This window comes from Lampetra planeri, chromosome 46, assembly GCF_965212315.1.
Source record: "Lampetra planeri chromosome 46, kcLamPlan1.2.h2, whole genome shotgun sequence".
Classification (NCBI taxonomy): Eukaryota; Metazoa; Chordata; class Hyperoartia; order Petromyzontiformes; family Petromyzontidae; genus Lampetra; species Lampetra planeri.
The window spans coordinates 8,208,027-8,228,614 of NC_136152.1; the positions used below are offsets into that span (position 1 = coordinate 8,208,027).

The 20,588-nt window shown below is 46.9% G+C and overlaps 1 protein-coding gene across 6 annotated transcripts in view; it reads left to right on the forward strand.

Annotated features, from left to right (window-relative positions):
- LOC144733390 (protein Hook homolog 3-like) overlaps positions 1–20,588 on the forward strand; it is an 81,836-nt gene that overhangs the window by 17,728 nt on the left and 43,520 nt on the right. For all 6 annotated transcript variants that reach the window (XM_078615296.1, XM_078615292.1, XM_078615297.1 and 3 more), the window contains exons 6-10: positions 8,998–9,065; positions 10,817–10,879; positions 11,587–11,670; positions 15,542–15,696; positions 16,161–16,301. In XM_078615296.1, coding sequence (XP_078471422.1) covers positions 8,998–9,065; positions 10,817–10,879; positions 11,587–11,670; positions 15,542–15,696; positions 16,161–16,301 — 511 coding nt within the window. The remainder of the gene's footprint in view (positions 1–8,997; positions 9,066–10,816; positions 10,880–11,586; positions 11,671–15,541; positions 15,697–16,160; positions 16,302–20,588) is intronic.

The following is a 20,588-nucleotide window of genomic DNA, read 5'->3' on the forward strand; positions in this document are numbered from 1 at the left end:
AAAATATCCTTGACAAAGAAAATCACTCACAATTCGAGAGAAGGGATGGAGAGATACAGATGCAAATAAAAACATGTGGGACTGACAACTCCGCAGCTATAGGGAGGCAAAATGTTAAAGTAAAGTCGCCAGGATATGCTTCACTAAGGGCAGAGGCAAAAACTGCAGGAAAATGGCAACACGCCCGACACAGCACAGATCAAAGTGACAGCTTGTCTGATGATAACTCGTCTGCCGATGACTCTGACGACGACCAACTTTATGAATACTCGTTCAACAGTAAAACCCTTAAATTGATGGACAAAGCTCTCGTCAGAATTCCCGATTTTGACCCACACAACAAGAACATGGATATACACACACACATCGCAACAGTAGAAGAGGAGGCAATGATTAGAGGTCTGAGGAGAAGGGATGAGAAAGCGAGTCTGTTGAAAAGGAGTTTACATGGAGAATCTATACCATGGGTAAAGTCGCTACCATACAAGGTTAGAAATGATTTAGAACAACTGAGCCTGGCAGTGATTCGGAAGTTTGGAGAATATTCGACACTCACTGAGGGGTTTTATGCTGTAAAATTGATGACCCAGGGCATGGATCAGGATCCGCGAGATTACCTCCTCCGATTTAAAAGAGCGTATTACGCAGGCGATGTGAATCGGTACCACGAAGGGGACCATATGTTCAAAATTATGTTTTTTCAATCCTTGAGCCCAGAGATTACAGAAAGTGTGAGAATGGTTTTGAACCCAGAAACAGCCTCCTTACACCGCATAGAGAGCAAGGCGTACATGGCATGGTTATACAGAGCTAAGAATCATAATTCGGATCCAGAACACAGGGAGAGGGATAATGAACCCAGCCTCTCAGAGAGAAATAAAAATCACCGAGCAGTCCCACAATGCAGAGAGGAGCGAACACGCACGCACATACGGCAAAATAACCCAGAGAGAGTTTGGCACACGAATGAGAGCGGCACAAAGCCGAACATTCAGGAGAATCGCAGAATGTGGAGGCCAAGGGCAGAATCATATCAGCACCCCATGCCCCGACATACGCAAGGTCAAAATTATACACACAGATGGCAAAGTAACAATCCAGGAAAAAGGTGGCACCCAAATGGGAGAAGCACTGGGCCAAAAATGTACGAAAATCGCAGGAGGTGGAGGTTAAGAGCAGAACCATATCAGCACCCCATGCCACGACACACGCAAGGTCAAAATTACACACACAGATGGCGAGATAACCATCTAGCGGGAGGGTGGCACACAGACTGCGGAGGTACGGAGGCAAACATTCAGGAGGTTCGCAGGATGGGAGGTCAAACACAATCGGTCCAATTCCGACCGATTTCCCCACCGGCTATACCAGGGGGGAATAGAGAAACAAATAATAAGGAAAAACAACTTGGCTTGACGGAGACATGAAATGCGGCACAAATACGTGATGAACCACCTACAGTAATTGAGAGCAAGCTGCCCATACGTGCCCCACCCGCTGAGTTGAAACTAAATCCGGGGCTCATTGGAAAATGCAAGCAGGCTGCAAATGACAGGGCGGACAAATACCGCCACGATCGGGAAGCGTTAAATGCATACGATGCGGTAGGAAACGCGAGCATTGCTCCCGTAAATGACGCGCAGATCGAATGCAAGGACAGGACTGCATTGAAGTGTGATCGGACAGTGGATAACAGACAGCAGAGACAAAGAGGACAACCAGAGCGCACAGGAAAAACAGTGCAGCACGTCGCAGGAGCGCGCGATGGTGGTGCAGTGAGATGGAACACAGAGACACGCCCTGAGGAATGCAGGCGTGAGCCTTTGAATGGAAAACATCCCAATGAAACCAAATATTACGTGGATCAGAGTGCTAAAATGGAGACGAATGTTCATGACATATCGGGAATGGTGTTGGAATCTAACACACTCGTAAAAACAAAAGGGCAACATTACGAGGCACGAAATTGAATCGACACATTGACTCGGCAAATGTGCTTGTAATCGCAGAGAGTGCAAGTGCCACTGAAAACAAAGTGCCAAAGTTGGTTGTGTGCGCGAGTTCTGGTTATGTGCAACACAATTTCACACCACACATTCCCACGACGCGAGAGAGTGATAGAGGAAATTACAAAAACGAACCTGAAAACCGTGATCGAAAGATCAAAGCGATAAGCACTACGAACCAAGTTAATGATGTTGGGAGATTGCATGAAAGAGTAAAGGATTACTCTAAAATATCTTTCCATGAGAATATTGTTAATGGACAGGAAAAGGCTATAGACGAACCAAGTCTGAAGGACAATGCATGGGAAGCAGCATGTCCACATAAAACCAGAAGTGGCAAACCAAATGATAATAACTTGGTAAAAATATGGCAAGGAGGCAATAGGAGGAAAGTAACGCATAAATGCGTTCGAAACCGCTACCTTGCGTTTCCCAGGAACTAAAAAAAAAAGTTTTTTTAATAAAACGTTTTTTTTGCATTTTTTAAATTAAAAAAATAAAAATATTTTTTTCTTTTTTTTTTACAGTATTTATGATGGATAAGAACCGATGTAACATGTGGTATCGATGTTTAACATTTTGTTTTCTTTTCTTTGCTTATTTCAAATGTAACCATGCTAAGATTGTGATACGACGCGCGCGTTGTAAGGAGTAACAGCCGAAACACGAGGGCGGCTGATGGGTTCATAACAAAAAAAAGGGCATTTACTTTGTTTGAAAATTCGCCAGTGGCCAAATCGACCCCTGATAATTTTCAAAAGGGCGGATTGTTGTATCTATGCCCTGTTTTTCAAAAATTAATATTAAGAATCATTTAAAAAAATGTTTTTTTTAATCTATATTTTTTTTTTTTTAATTACTCCTCACAAACACACGAGGAATCTGTGAAACGGGGAGGGCCATTAAACGACAAGACTTCAGAGCACAGAGAGGTCAGAGACATCCAGATGGACAAAAGGTCGATGGCCTAACCTTCCCAAGACGTCTGGAGATGCACAGATAAGGTGCAGAGCAGAGAAACACAGCTGTTGCAACTCGCGTTTTCTTTAACGTTTTCCTTAACGAAAAGTAGAAACTTAACAAAAAGAATTAACCAGCAAACAATAGGGGCTTGTTATTAGATATTCCCTCATATTACTCGTATTCACCGCATATATATTATTTTGTATTGTATGTTTCTATCTACATGACCTTCCTAAAAACTAAAGAATACAAATTCCAGAAAGCTTAAGTGGAAACTTAGTTACACTTAACCTCAGGACATTAAAATATAACTCAGAATAAAACACCAATCCCTGGAAACAAACGCATAACCAAACTTGGCAAAGCCTCAAAATAATGATGTAACGAGGATCATTACGAATATTCATTTAACATAGACCGAATAATAACCACGATATACTAAGACCGAGGGAACTCATAAGAAATATAAAGAATAAATGTAACACACAGGACCACATAAATGTATTGCAAAAATCTCCTCAGCCACCTTTGTCTGCAACGGTCCGGCACAAACAGATGGCCCCATAAATACTTAGGGGGTTAGAAAGGGTCGCGAGGGGGGGGTCTGTGCTGACATTCCGAGGGCGCCTGTTTTCTTGTTTGCTTTCCTCTCGCAAGAGACGCGGAGAGAGGAGAGGGTCGATTTAAAGCTTTCGTGACTGCAGGGATTCATCTTCTTGGTTCTTTCGGTAAAGTCACGTAGAAGGGAAGTAATAAAATAATAAAAATAAAAAAAAACATAATAAAATACAATTCTCACGACGTTTCGGCTACAACGCAAGCAGCCGTCTTCAGGTGAAGAATGAGACACTACCAAGCTAGGAGCTTATATATAAACTGGGTTGGAGGTGGAAGAGCGCCTTAACAGAAGGAATGTGCATATGAAGAGGAATTTAGCATATTCATGGTAAATGCGTAGGAGGTGGGAGTGGGGGTTTCAAAGTCATTATGCCTATGCATTATGCAGGATCAACAGCACCAAGGGGGGGTGCAGGGAGTAGCATTAACAAAGGAAAGGAATGTTAATGATATGTAGCTGCAGTTACTAAACAACCACGTAGAAAACTAAAGTTTTCTAAAATGTATAAGGTATAGGGTGGTTTATAGCAATACAGTATATAATTTAACGTTGGGTTTATCTATGGCAGTATATAGTACGGTATATGCTCGTGTGATGTAAGAGAATAAAGTTTAGATGGAAGCATATTATATAATTTTTACGACGTAGAATTGTAATGTATTACTTGCTGTTAGTAACTCAGCTTATTGTAGAGTATAGTAAGTATACTGATGGTGCTATGCAGTTTATACTTTAGTTTTTTATGTAGTTTATACTTTAGTTTTCTACGTGGTTGTTTAGTATCTGCAGCTACATATCATTAACATTCCTTTCCTTTGTTAATGCTACTCCCTGCACCCCCCCTTGGTGCTGTTGATCCTGCATAATGCATAGGCATAATGACTTTGAAACCCCCACTCCCACCTCCTACGCATTTTCCATGAATATGCTAAATTCCTCTTCATATGCACATTCCTTCTGTTAAGGCGCTCTTCCACCTCCAACCCAGTTTATATATAAGCTCCTAGCTTGGTAGTGTCTCATTCTTCACCTGAAGACGGCTGCTTGCGTTGTAGCCGAAACGTCGTGAGAATCGTATTTTATTACGTTTTTTTTAAAAAAAAAATTTTATTACTTCCCTTCTACGTGACTTTACCGAAAGAACCAAGAAGAGGAGAGGGTGTTCACGTTTTAAGTTTTAAGCACAAGCGCACATCACGAATGAGCAGTCTGGTTCGAGTCGCGCTCGGTCTCGCAACTCGGCTTGTGACGCGGCGTTGCGACGGGGCTCGCAAGGGAGCTGGGGCAGATCATGCCTCGAGGAGAGATGGGACGACGAGGGGTCGTTAGAGTGACAGTCTGAGAGCAGTCTGGTTCGAGTCGCGCTCAGTCTTGCAACTCGGCTTGCGACGCGGCGTTGCGACGGGGCTCGCAAGGGAGCTGGGGCGAGTCGTGCCTCGAGAAGAGATGGAACGAGGAGAGGTCGTTCGAGTCGCAGAAGTCTGAGTTCAGCCTAGGTCGAGGCTGGGTTTCAGCCGTGCTCCGGCTGGCGGAGCGTCGTGAGGGAGCAAACGCCGATACCGATGGCAGGTGTCGCTTCTCGCAGAACGAAGTGGCGAGGTGTGGTTAAGTGCGAGTGAAGCTGGCAGCTGCACGAACAAAGGAAAGCACGGAGAAGAGACAGTGACGAGTGACAACAAGCGATCAACCTGTAGAAAGGGCGGAAATCGCCAAGCGTCGACCAAGCGAGCATCGAAAAGGACGAGCAGCAGCGGATGAGCAACAAGAGCCATCGTTCATCGCCAGAGCGCTCCAAGCCGGGGAGCGCGCACAGCCGCGTCGTCCAGAGCCTGAGCCAACACAGCCTGAAGTAAGGGCGAGTGTCCGTGTGAAGTTGGCAGCGATCAAGGAGAGAGCGACAGCAGCAGCACGACCCGGGTGTCACCGAGCGTCGTGCCGACTCAACAATCATCCAGCAGTGGAGAAGCCTGGAGCTGCCACCAAGAGAGAGAGAGCGCCATCGAATGCGCCGTGTGTTTGATACACACACACACCGACCAACACCCAGTGAGAACAGACAAGACGTCCAGCAGCGACGACGATATCATCGCACACCGCCGAAGGCGAGCATCGTGCCGACTCAACAATCATCCAGCAGTGGAGAAGCCTGGAGCTGCCACCAAGAGAGAGAGCGCCATCGAATGCGCCGTGTGTTTGATACACACCGACCAACACCCAGTGAGAACAGACAAGACGTCCAGCAGCGACGACGGAATCATCGCGCACCACGTCGGCTAGCGTTGTGCCAACGCCGCTCAATCCAGCAGTGGAGAAAGGGAGAGAGCACGGGCTCGCTGCGGCCACGCCCAAGCGAGAGGAACTTCTCTGGCTACTGGTTGTATCCTCCCCCACCCCACAAGCTCCGACACAGCGCCCTGCCTCTGCTTAAAATATTAATTTTACAAGGGGACAACGCACACACAACACGCACACGAATAAGACTTTCAAAAAGTTATCTTTGTGTTTCAAAAAGGGTTGCCATTTCAAGGTGGTGCGTTCAATATCAACTGATCGTGCAAAGCAGTTGCTGCCGTCGAGTTACATGAATAAGAAATGTTTGAGTCATTTATTTTCGTTAATTGCATAATCTTGCCGATGAATCTATTGACGTATATTTTTGCCTTTGCATATTAGAGTGTCATATTCTTATTCTGTGTCATGTTTGTTTAGAATTAAAATTGCTTAACACCAAGTGTTCGAGTGCTTCTTTCCCAGTCCATGCAAAACTGTCTTATTCATAGGAACTGTTAACTACGATGAGATATGAATTTGGAGACCTAACATAACATTAACACACTAAGATAATCGGTAAATGTTTAATCAAAGATAATCGTTTTATCCCGATTGATACAACTCTGGATAACGAAGCTAAGCCTAATTATCATAACTGCACACATTAACATAATCGCAAGCATTTGCATAAATTACTATGATTATCTCCGCGATTATCATAATTTATGCATATAACTACATAAATTAACATAATTTATGCGATTTACGCATTCTTTAGCATTTCAATAATTTTTATTGTTTTTATCAAAATTTCATAATCCGACATATACAACAACTGTACCATTGACCGTCATGTGAAAGATACTAAGAGGAAGCAATGAAATATGTAAATGAGCGAGTAGTGGGAGGAGACTTGCAGCGGAGCAAAAAATCCATTCCCTGCGGAGAATACAATGCCAGTGAGTGGAACGCGTTCTGAAAGTCACCGTAAACGTGAACACAATCAGTTAAGATCCGAAATGGTTTATTACGTCCTTCCAATGATTGCTGAGCCAGAATCCATCATCTCGGTTGAAATTGTCTCTGTGTTTGTATATGTGGATCGCCACATGAACAAATCTCTCATGGTAGCCAGATGGCTTGCAGAGAACCTCTGTCTTGGAGAAGTCAATATCATGTGAGCCCACTGAATTGTAACAGTGATCTGCCACGGCTGAGGTGTTTGTCCTACCATGTTTCAAGTCTGCTTTATGTTCACGGATGCGGTCCGAGACATGTCGTTTGGTTTCTCCAATGTAACTGCTACCACAGAGGCAACTTAGTTTGTAGACGCCAGGGTACTGTATGTCTGGAACCACATCTTTTACAGACGGGACCAGATCACGGATTTTATGTACTGTGTTGAATCGGACCTGGATCTTGTGTTTTATCAGGATTTTGGAGATCTTTTTTGTGACCCCAGCAATGTAGGGTAAGGTCATGGTCTTGAAAGGCTCCTCAACAGGATCCTTCTTGATGGTTGGAGTGATGGCTTTGCGGATTGTGTAGTCGGAGTAACCATTAGCCTTAAGGGCTTGGCGTACGTGTTTGAGTTCACTGGCAATGTGTTCCTGGTCGGAGATGCATTGGGCTCTATGGTATAGAGTCTTGATGAGGGAATTTTTCTGGGATGGATGGTGGTGGGAATCCGGTTTTAGGTAAGCATCCGTATGGGTGGCTTTCCTTTAGACAGAGTGGCTCATTGAACCATCAGGTCTCCTTTTAATTAGGACATCCAAAAAGGGTAGCTTGCCATCTTTTTCGACTTCCATGGTGAATCTGATGGCTGAGTGTATGGAATTTATGTGGTCGAGGAATTGGTCTAGAGCAGGCCGGCCATGTGGCCAGATGACAAAAGTGTCATCTACGTACCTCTTCCATAAGGTCGGGCGTAGAGTGGCAGTCTGGATGGCGTCAGTCTCAAATTTCTCCATGAAAACGTTGGCTACAACCGGAGATAGGGGGGGGCCCATTGGGGTGCCCTCAGTTTGTTTGTAGAAAGTTCCATTCCAGGTGAAGTATATATTGGTTAAGCAGTGTCTCACCAGGGGGGGTACCCCAGTATTCAGTCCTTGATGAACCAAGTCTTCAATTATTGCGATGGTGTCAGGTACAGGAACTTTGGTGAATAAGGAAACCACATCAAAACTGACAAGCAGGTCGTCTGGGGACAGGGAAATCCCCTTGATTGTCGATACCAGGTCAGTAGAGTTTAGTACCGCAGAGGTGGTTTTTCCAGTGAAAGGCCGCAGGATTTTAGATAAAAAACGAGCCAGTTTGTAGGTGGGGGACTTGATAGTAGAGACAATGGGACGAAGAGGTGTATCTTTATGTATCTTTGGCAAGCCGTATAATCTTGGTGGCCTGGCTGCAGAAGGTTTCAACGAGAACTGTTTGGTTTGATATTAATGCGGTTGAATCAGAAATGATTTTGTTGGTTTTAATGACGAGGCTGTTGGTGGGGTCTCTTTTTATTTTTGTATAGCTTCCATCGTTGAGTAGTTCTTGAATTTTATTGTTGTATTCTATTTTGTCCATGATGACAGTGGCATTGCCTTTGTCGGCTGAGAGGATGACAATGTCATCCCTCTTTTTTAATTGAGCTAATTCAAAACGCTCATCTTTGCTGATGTTGCTAGCTGGCATCTTAGCATTTTTGAGGGTTGCAGAGATTTCAGATCTTGTTACGTCTGCAGCGATGTGACTCAGGCCCTTGAGAGCCACATCTACTCGGGCAGTAGATGTGGCTTTCAAGGGCCTGAATCACATCGCTCCTCACACACACACGGGGGCATTTTTATTCATTCATGAATACATTTCTCATGCACACATTGAACTTTAAAAGGACTTTCACTGGTGTGGGAGAATACATTTTAAAAAAGAGAGAAGTCTTGAGATTCAGACAGAATGACGGCCCCGATGCCGATTGATAAGCAACGAAGGGAGGGAGGAGGCAGTGAATTCCAGATGATGGGAGCTTCGAGAGAGAAGCGATGTTCATGTTTTTTCAGAGTGGTTGTATACGATAAAATCAAACTGTCAATAGAGATGTGTGTGTCCATATTGTCCCCAACCTCCCAATCCATGTGTCTTCTGCAGAGCACATTCAAACCATCATGACCCTGCAAGAGTCTGTTCAGCACGTGGTGATGGCTGCGATCCAGGAGGTACTGTGTGCATGTCGCGTCCCAATGGTCAGTTGCCTAAAAGGCATGATGGAAAATGTGGTGGCAATTTTACAAATCAATTATATTTTCTCGATTGCGTTGAACTCTGTTATTGAATTGAGAAGGTGAGTAGCCACGTGGTGTAGTGGTTATCAAGTGTAGTGAGTCCAACTGAGTCACAGACGTTGTTCCTTTTAGAGGCAACACATTTATTTGTAACACGTAACACAAGGGGTAACTGGCCCTTCACCAGATACAGTCTAGGGTGGTGATCACTCAACTATCCACTCTATATAGAGGAGTTACTGCTACGAAGGGTCGGGTCCCTACTCGGTTCCGCGACCACGTGTTTGCCTTGTAGACGTAGAGCTTCCAGCTTGAGATGTAGGGCTTCAGCTGGTGGACGTGGAGCTTCAGCTTGTAGAATGCAGCGAGCCTGGTCCCTCTCAGGGACCCGCCTTATATCTCCCTACGGTCGGGGCTGCTCTGCCCTTGGCCCCGCCTGCCTTCTGGAGCCTTCTAGCTCCCTCTCGAGAGCTCTCCCTGGATACGTGATCAACCCCCTAGTCCCCCCACCTGGGGGCCTCTCTATAGACACTCTAGATCACGTGTCTGCAGGGTCAACCAGAGTGCCATGGCCTGGGGCAACCCTGCCCTTGGGCTGACACTGTCCCGCTCCCCCTTGTGGGAGCCCCCACTACACGCTATGCGTGGTGCCCGCACTATCCAGTGCTCACCAAGCCCCGTTAGGGCTGGTACTACACTTGCCCACAGGGTGTATGCCCACTCAGGCCGGCACCATACAGTGACATCCCTCATGTCATTACACAAGTATGGGCATACCTCGATATACGTTTTGAGTTACGTTTTTGAAAACCTGAACGTTAAGTGAAAAATCCTACCGTGTAGCAAACGTATTCTCCCATATGGTTCCATTATATAACCTAAGATGCACTCCTAATAACACATTTTCTTACCCAGAACCTACTAAAGTCACACTTTTAAACATAACTTAGATATTTTAATGAATAAATATGGAGAATAATAACTAGGCAGGTGATTAAAAACAAATACTGTACATTGTAATTTACTCACCAGTAACTGTGGTGAATGTCGTGTGAGGTGGAGAGGGCTGGAGGGTTGACTGGGAGGGTGAGGGAGGGCCAGGAGGAGCAGACGAACCGTGGTGGAACGTACAGCAGCATTAGTGTGAACGACGACACCGCCTATAAACAAAGAGTGGGCGATGTTACAAAATGTGGCAGCCATCCTAACGGCCTGGAACCATTTAAAGTTCACGCACAGACAAGGGACATGGCGTGCATTTACTATCGGTATTTATATTGTTTACACCAAAAAATATATAATTTAGAAAACCTGTTTTTTATTACTAATGTAATAACGAATCATAATAAATCGAATTAACGTATATTGGGGTTCTACCTGAATGTCTGGCTTCACCACTAAAGTCTACCGCTTGCTACAGGAACATTATATGATGTAATTGACACTCAACACAGTGGTCACAGTCCCTATTAACTCCAGGTGGATGGGACTTGCAGCGACGTTTGGGCGGCCCAGAGGTGCTCGGATGTCCACCTTCTCTAATCCCCCTCCCATCTGAGTGTTCCCTGTCCATGCTCGGACGTTCTGGCAACGCAAAACCGAAATGTCTGGACACTGGGGCTTTAGAGCCAGAGGTGAGCTGTTGGATCACATTGTGAAATTGTTGCTGTTTTTGTCATTCACAGCTGATGAATAAAGAGACGCAGGACTCCGCCGCAGGGCACGGATTGCCAGATATGGAGCGGCAGGTGAGTTCCTTGTGATAATTCCAAGCCCAGTTTAGTGAGCGAAAACCAGGCTGGAATCTGACCCAAGCTAGAACTTTGTTAATAATTGCATATAACTTGAGCAATTTGCCTGAGCCTTACTTTCTTCCCATATCCCTGCAATCCTTTTTTTTACTTCCTGTAGCCTAGTTACTGGCACACACCATACCCTGTGCAGGAATCTATGCAAAGTGGGAAAAAAGTTTGTGCTGATTTGAAGCTTTCGTGACTGCAGGAATCCATACTCTTTGGTTTAGGTAAAGTCACGTAGTTAGAAATAAACATAAAATAAACCAAACGATTACTTCTAACTACATGACTTTACCGAAAGAACCAAAGAGTATGTAAAGTTTGTGTTGCTTGACAATAGCCAGGCTGCTCAGAGGTCAGAGTGCTGAGCCAGAACCACTGAGTTCCAGAGTTTGAATTTGGCTTTCAGTTGCTCATAATTTAACCGGGTTCTCAAGTGGAGTGAGTTGATGGTCTCGGTCTGGTCACCAATGACTCGACAAAAAAACCCCATCACATTTAAATTGGCTACCTCCAGCTCTGAGAATTAAGTAAATATTTTTTTGACTGCCATGCAATGAACATTCCTCAATCGGAGAATGTGTGGGATAGTGGGCGTCCTCGTGGGTGGATTGGATTAATGTTTGAACAATGATGGTTGATTTTATTTATCTTCCCAGCTGCGCCGAGCAACTGAGGATCTATCTGAGGTGGAGAAGATGAAAGAACAACTTGAAAATCGATGTCACGCGCTCACGCTGCAGGTGGGAAGTGGCAAGGGGAAAGAGCGAGACGGTGCCGTCTGTGTGCTTCAGGGCGGGTCGCTGTAGTGAGTTTTTACGGGGCGGTCCTAGATCTTAGCTTTTTAAGTTCGATCTCGTCGTTCACCTCAACCTCCACGGGGCGGCGACCCAGGGCCCGGTGGTGGCGCGTTCGCTGCTTGATGCAGACGGCTCCCTCTTCGAATCCGGCTGGCCAACTTGGGTGATAGTGTGGGCCCATCAACCATAATATACGTACCGTCTCCTCAAAGTTAACTTTTACCAGGCTATTCAAAAAAATAATAAAACAATAAAGATCCCGTGGCATCATTCAAAGAAGAGTAGGTCGTTGTGTGCCGGTGCCATGCTCAACGGGAAAATGACTGGCAATTTACTGTACAGTAAGTCCTCATTTACCAAGGTTGATGCATTCCTGAAAAGTGCCACATTAAGTGACAAACACGTTAAGCGAAAACAATTTCCCCATACATAATGTATAAAGTTTGGCGAGATACGATGTACGTAGATGCTGTGAGATGGGGATACAAACAACTGAAGGCACGCTGCCGTGTTACTGTATTATTCCGTGCACTGTATCACTTCTCAGCCGCGCAGCTCAAGTGCGTTCCACATTATAGTGGTGCGCGTTCCTCTTTATAGCGGTGAGCGTTCCACGTGATAATGGTGCATGTTCCACCTATAACAGTGCGCGTTTAGCGTTACAACACTGCCCGTTTCGCGTTACAACACTGCCCGTTTCGCGTTACAGCACTGCCGGTTTCGCGTGACAACACTGCGTGTTCCGTATTATGCGAAAAACATTCCCTAAAGGAAGTACGTTACAGCGAAAACGTGTTATTGTGTGAACACTGCATGCGCAGTGAGGTCTCAGCGTGATGGGAAACGCAGCATTCGTCACCACTTTTAGCAAATATTGAGATGCATTTAGGCTTTCTTGCGTGAAGTTTAACAATAATAAAATATTACTGACAGCATGGTGAGAAACAAATTCTAGATTTGAAGTTTTCGTGACTGCAAGGATTCATACTCTTTGGTTTTTTCGGTAAAGTCACATAGGTAAAAAAAAAATCAGGATGTGTCCACACACTTAAGCGGTGCTTTCACTAAGTTGTCCCCACCCGAAGGACGCTTGTGTTGCGCCCGAAATTTATTTTAATTTTTTACCTACGTGACTACCCAAACAAAAACAAAGAGTGAGAAATAAATTATCTGTTTTGTAAGCAAAACTGTAGATAATACGGACGCAGAGATACAGGCTCAAGAGTGAGTACAATACTCATTAAGGCGCAATTGTACAAAAATGTAGAAAATATCGAATGCTCAGAATATAAGCAACCAAAGTCTATCCACTGCTGGATGAAGGCCTCCCCACACCACCGCCACCTCTCACGATCCTGCGATGTAACAATTCACATAGCATCCGTCCATAAACTGATTTCATCGCTTCCATCTCCTGGTCGATGCCCTCTTGTTCCATGCCTTGGCTGCTGCTCCACTATTACTCTTGCCCATTGTCCCATCATCCCCACTCGCGACGTGTCCTGGCCAAGCCCACTTAACAGGTTGAATGATGTCATGAAGAATTACTTCGGTTTAGATATCAAAGTCACATTGGCTTTCACGACCAATATGATTGGTAATTGATTTTTGGGTTAGATCATGTAAGTAATATTTACTCTATCATGCACCCCTCCTCCACCCAACACAGCCAATTCATAAAGACACGAGAACAAACGTGGTAGTGTATTAGTGCTACAGCACATTGGTGTATTGGAGAGCAATCCACAACATTTAACAATTCACGATTGTGAAATGTTGTCGATTGGCTGTGTTGGGTGGAGGACGATGTATGACATGTATTTTACTCATGGGATCTGACTAAAAAATATATTAATTATTATCTTTGGTACTCTCGATGCTGCCACACTCGGACGTCGCTTCCTTCTGCGAGAACCCTTAGCTTTAGCACAGTCTGCATCCAATCCCTGCCTTTGTAGTCTCCTCCGAGCTCATGTCGGCTCTTAAGCTCCCACACAGACTGCAGAGTGTCACTGCGATATTTGTCTCGATGGCCCGACCTCAGTCCTGCGTACGAGCAGCACCATCTTATCCGCCTCGTCATGAATCCTTCTGCAGTGCTTTCTTGCAACATTTAAATTCCAGAAATGTTCACTTTCCTATAACTTGTACCTCTCAGTTACTAGTCCATAGCTTCTGATAATGTGGCCTGCTCTAACGGTGAAGGAAATGGTCATTGTAAGATGTCGGATTTGCATTTGTTCCTCGATCTGTCACTTCGTGTCATTCCCAGCTTGCATCTAGCCACGTTTTGTGCACTTTTCAGATTTTGTTCCATTTTCTTTGGCAGTGTTTCTGATTCATGTCAGAGCTGGCAAGATCCAGTGAGTGATACCTCTCTCTGTGAGACACATTTGCATGCTTCTTGTTCTTACATTTGTAATTGAAGTTTGATATCCAAGTCACTCAACTACTTGATCTTCACTACGTCACTCAGATCAGTCGGCCTTCTTACCCCACCGTCTGTCCGCCATAAGGGACAGTCCTCAACGGTATGACGGCATGGCTGTCTGCTGCGCAGCCACATGTAGCCACAGTGCCACTTCTTTAGAACTGTGTTTTCTGTTTAGTTTGGTCTTCCCTCACACCTCCGATTAGCATGGTTGGCTACATATGGTGCGAAAGAAAGGCAACATATACACATACAGTGTACCAAGATGCCCATAGCCACACACCGGTCTGTGTAGCCTGGTCCCAGACAGTCTGCATAGTTAGTGGCCATGTGCATATACCTATTACCAAAGGGTCATGCAGCTGTGTCGCCAATTGTATAAGAACTTCAGCTCTTCTAACGGTGTTATATTCAGATTGTTTACCGCCTCATTGTTTTGATTCCAATCCTCCTTTAATAATTGCCCTGGGTATAAAAAGTGGACCAATCAGTTTCAAGGAAAATGCATATATTATCAGAGTATGTTTTTTGTTTGCATTCTAACCACAAGTATTGTGGTTAATGCAGACATGATTTCTAGTAAAAAGGTTTCAGTTTTGTTTCCAGAAAAAAGGGGGAAAACCTATTCTTATATTTTGGTACTGGCAAAGGAAGTACCATGATGTAGATCAGAGGTGGGGAACCTTTTTTCTGACAAAGGCCATTTGGATATTTATAACATAATTCGCGGGCCATACACAATTATCAACTTAAAAATTTGCCTGTTATATTTGGTCAAACATTTAATTAACTCACCCCTAATGTGATGGCTGGAACTGCTTCTCTTTGATGAGGCGTGTGATGTTAGCTGGTATTGATGATGTTGCCACTCGCAACTGCTTTTCCAGGTTTGCTCCTAGATTTATTGAATTTCGAGTCCCGCCTGCAGTTGCCTTGGCAGGGCCAGATTAAATGATTTTGCGGGCCTTATACGGCCCGTGGGCCGGACGTTCCCCACCCCTGATGTAGATGCTCGCCCCGAGCTCTCATTACTCTGATAGTGCATTGTCTTTGAGCTGTACGCATTTTGGCCTCCTCTGGTCTAACACCGTTTGAGACGAGGCTCAAAAGAAAACTCTCTCTGGTGTGGACCAATCAGTTTCAAGGACAATGCATATATCATCAGAGTATATTTTTTATTTGCATTCTGACCACAAGTTTTGTGGTTAATGCAGACATGATTCCTTGTAAAAAGGTTTCAGTTTTGTTGCCAGAAAAAAGGGGAAAACGTATTATATTTTGGTACTGGCAAAGGAGGTCCCATGATGTATTGGGCCCATGTTTGTCATTCTGCTCCGCTTTCGAGCTTTTACCACTGCCACCCCCCCCCCTCCTGCGTTTTAGCTGGAGAGCCTTCAGGACGACCGGGGGAAGGTCCTGGCTGAGAACAAGCTGCTCCGCGAGCAGAGCGGCCAATGGGGAGCCCTGGAGGAGGAGGCCGTGCGGCCTCCCGTGGTGCGGAGCCAGCAGCTGGAGGCCTTCCACGAAGAGCTGTTCCGGTGAGACTTAGTTGTGCCGAACACAAACCTGATCGAAGTCTGCACCTTAACATGACTCGCGAGATGTAAGCTATTTACAGTCAGTCATCTCCTACTCAAATAAGCATTGAGCTGCTTCTCATCTCTCGTTTTTTCAGCCCTGAGCCGGTGGTAGAATTTCTGCATTGCCATGATGGGGGCGAGTCTCCATAGGATGACTGCTGTTGACTTCCCCGCAAAATGGTGCACATTTTTGTTAACCTCCAGAGGGACGACGGGCTGAGTTAACTCCCAACCAGGATTTGAACTCTTTCTCACACTGAGCCACCTGGCCTCGTGCGCTGTCGCAGCCTCGGTCAGATTTCGCTGGCCATGCCCGTTGCTTCCACCGTCCCGAACCCTGCCTGGGAGATGGTGGGCCACACTTTGCCCGCCCGCCTGCAGAGCGTGACCCCTGCTGCGTGCCGGGCCTCTCGTTGGTCTAGGCTGGAGGGCAGCCGAGACGAGTTCCGCCTGCGCTGCGAGGAGCTGGAGCGCCATGTTTCGGTGCTGGAGCAGAAGAACCAGCAGCTGACGAGCCTGGCTGAGGAGGCGCAGGCGCTCAAGGATGAGATGGATGTGCTCAGGTCTTCCACCGTCGTATTATTTAAAACAAGTTTGAAAACTCTGCAGCGTTCACAATGCACTGATCATAGAACGTGGAGAGCACCTGTCTGCCTGAGTGTCCCACTGTGTGTGTATATTTGTCCACCTATCAGTGTACCCACTTGCATGCATTTCCCCCTGGCTACATTACCTATCTGCCTCTGCTTACTCACATACTCACCCACCCATCAGTGAATCCCACCTGTTACCGGATGCATCTCCTCCATCGTCCAGATTATCTGTTCTGGCCCCCGATTGGTTTTACTGAAAACACAGTCAAAAGTTATTTGCTGCTCAATTGGACAACGAGGCAGTGCTCATCTCCTGTATTCATCCCTGAGCCAGTGGTGGAAATTCCACACTCCTATGGCAGGGGCAAGTGTTGACTTTCCTAAAATTCATAATAGATGTTTTTTTGGGTTAGATCCCATAAATATATAAATGTGTCGTTAAAACCCGCCACCACCCGATACAGCCAACCGGTGTGTTGGCTCTCCAACACACCGGCGTGCTGTACTAGTGACGAATTGGCACGTTCTGTTTACGTGACAACCCTTACTAGTGGTGGCGGGTTTTAACGACACATATTTACGCGATTTAACCCAAAAAACCTCTATTATGGTTGATATTGGTCGCAAAAGCCTACGTGATTTCCCGACAATTACTGTATTTTCTCATCATCTCACCCACCAACCTCAAAAGTGCACTTAAATCTTAAAAACCTGCCACGTTAACATGACCATAATGTTGCGCACGTGACGGCTGTGTGGCGGGTGTGCTTGTGCGTGAGCACATGTTTGTGCGTGAGCGCATGTTTGTGCGCACGTGTGTGTAGTGGACAAAAACAACCCCCTACCTCCTTGTGGTGCCGGACGGCAAAGCTATGGTGGGCAGTGCCGTGGGGTGGAGGGTTCAATTTAGATTGGCTTTCCCCTCATGGCGTTTGTAACCACTACAGCGGCCAAATGGGGGCTCTGGACGGGTGCGAGGGGCTGGTAATCCCTCCACCTTCAATTAATTACCACTAAAACACGACTGAAAATTTTAATTAATAATCTTGTGCCGGAGGACCCGGGGGGACAGGCGTCTATGATGTCTCCTGGCCAAACCACATTTGGCGGAGCCAGCAGACTGAATCTTTACCCTCGGGGCTCATCCAGAAACAACAAAAAACCACTACGTGTGGCCACGTGGAATGTTCGAACGCTCACTGCGGAGGCTGCCACTCCTCTGTCAGGAGCTGGACCGGTACCGCCTGGATCTCTGTGGTATTCAGGAGGTCCGGTGGACTGGCTCTGGCTCCTGCCACCATGAGGGGTGGACAGTCCTCTTCTCAAGGCAGGAGACTGCCAAACAACAGGGAGTGGCTCTTCTTATGAACAAAAGAATGAAGGGGGCATGGGAGCGTGGTGGTGAGGTGTGGGAAGCTGTAAGCCCCAGGCAACTTTGGGCTCGTCTTCCCATCAACCAGAGGTGAGAAGTGGTGGTCGTGGTTACTTATGCCCCCACCGAAGACGAACATCCGTGGAGGGATGCAGGCAAGGCCGATGAGTCGGATGCTTTCTATGACCTCCTGTCACAGGTGCTAGCTAAAGTGGCCCCTCGGGATAGAGTCCTCTTGTTGGGTGACTTCAATGCCCGAGTTGGTCATGATGCTGGTACCTGGTCTGGAGTGATTGGAAGGCATGGGCCAGATCAGCTCAATAACAATGGCAGGAGGCTGCTCGATTTTTGTGCAGCCCATGGGCTTGTAATTACCAACACGCTGTTCCGGCATCGGCACATCCACACAACATCATGGATACATGCCGGGTCCAAGCAAGAACATCTGCTGGACTACGTAGTGATGGAACAGCAGATGCGGGCCCATGCGCTTGACACCAGGACCTACCGTAGAGCTGATCTGCCCACTGACCATCGACTTGTCATCTGTAAGATGCGCTTGCCATTCTTCCACTCCGGTGGTGGGTGTACTCCCAGGACCCCATTGAAACCCTTCGTGGCATGGTCTCAGCTAGTGAGGCACTGCAATGATGGGTGGTGGACCCGCGATCACAAATCGCTCTTTAATTCCATCAAAGCAACCTGCAGCGATACACCTATTACCATCATTAGGGGAAAGAACGGTGATCCAATCTCCGACCCCCAGGAACAGGTTTGCAGATTTGCTGAGCATTTCTGCGAGGTCCTGGGGGAGGGTAAATCCTTCAGTCTGGAAAATATCGTGGGACAAAGTGAGGATGACACTGCCGAGGCTGCGGTGCCTCAAATATTGGAAGAAGAAGTCACTCCCTGTGAGTGGCTGGCTGAGGCGCCATCTGTTGAGGAAGTACTGAAGGCAATCCAGTGTCTGAGACCAGGAAAGGCACCAGGCAGAGATGAAATGCTGTGGGAGGGTGGCGTTTCTGCACAGACTGCCCTAAATGACATCATAACAACAGTCTGGACCACTGGACGGGTTCAGCAGGATTGGAAGGATGCCCTGGTGGTCCCCCTCTTTAAGAAGGGGGACCGCACAGACTTTAACAACTACAGGGGCATCTCATTCCTCAGTATGCCGGTAAAGATCCTGGCAAGGATTATTCAACATCGCCTTGCTAGGCATGCTGAAGAGAGGCTTGCGGAGCTCCAATGCGGTTTCAGGAAAGGGCTTTCCTGCACAGATGCCATATTTTCTGTCCGTCTGCTACAGCAGAGGTGTAGGAAATTCCAACAAGACCTACAGCTCTGCTTTATTGACCTGGTCAAGGCCTATGATACCATCAGTAGGCCTGGGCTCTGGGTTGTTCTTTGTGCTTTTGGAGTCCCTGACCCTCTGCTCACGATCATTAAGGACCTTCATGATGGTGAGTGGGCCCAGGTAAAACTACGTGGCTGGGAGTCAGAGCCATTTTTTGTACACCTTGGGGTGCGACAGGGATGTCCTCTGGCTCCCACATTCACATCTATTTCGACCACGTAGTTCGTGAAGCCTTCAATAGCTGTACCGGAGGAATTTCTATCTGGTACAGATACAATGGGAGGCTGATCGATGCCTGGGTGCGATCAAGGGATGGCTCCCTATTGCTCAACCATGTTATGTATGCCGATGATCTGGTAATTGCTGCTCACTCAGAGGAGTGGAGGCACTGCTGATGAACTTGGAGCTTTCCACTATCATCCCCACCAAAACTAAGCATCTGCCTGGGTATTTTGTACCATCAGACACTCCACCCCCACAACTCCCAATTGGTGATAGGGCAGTTGTGGAGAGTTTCCCATACCTGGGCAGTGTGCTCATGACCGGCTCCGGTTTAACAGCAAAGGTCTCACTCAAAATCAATCGAGCAGCATTATCTTTTCATCGGTTGCATAACGCTGTGTGGAAGCTACCTGGTCTGTCGCTCCGCACGAAGCTTCAGGTCTTCTCGGCCACAGTCATTCCCTCCCTTCTCTACGCTTGCGAAACGTGGACCCCCCCTCATGAAACATCTTCGCCGGTTAGAAACATTTAGGCTGGCCTGCCTACGATCCATCCTGGGTTTAACCAGGCTGGATTGTGTGAGGAGCTCACAAATCCTTGAAAGATCTGGACAACATCCCATCGGTGAGTTCCTCCGGCAGGCAAGGTTGCATTGGCTGGGTCATGTAGCCCGCATTCCCAGCCACCGCATGCTTAAACAGCTTTTGTTCGGCCAGATCGAGGGGGCTAAACCGGCGTGGTATGGGCTAGAGAAGAGATGGAGTGATGTACGTGAGGATGTGGAGCTCGGTGGACTTGCCGATGACTGGTACCAGCAGTATCAAGATCGGCCTCTGTGGAGGAGGCTCATGAAGGACACTACTGGGCAGTTGGAGGCGTCGCCCTCCAACAACAACGGAGGGCGGAGGAGCGACGCTCAACAATGAGCGGAGTGCCGGATGGCTAGAGCACAGCAAGTTGGCACAGTAGGGGGCACAGGTGGTGCATCAGCCAGTCGTTTCAGTTAGTCGACCTGTGGCATCTGGGTCTGCCCGGTGACCTCCTGCCAGTGGGCGTTCGACACTTCACGTGGCCTCAAAGTGCACATAGCCTGGCACAAGCATCGTGGTGACGTCACCACCACTTAGTGGCGTATGACGGTTGTTGTTTTTGTTGTAGTGGGCAGCGGTGGTATAGCGGTTAGCGTGCTGCACTACGAACCTGGCGAACTGGGTTCGATTTCCGCTCACGGCCAACACCAATGACGATTATCTGAACCGGTCCTGGGCAACCCCTAGGTCGACTCAGACTCAACTGAGTACCTGGT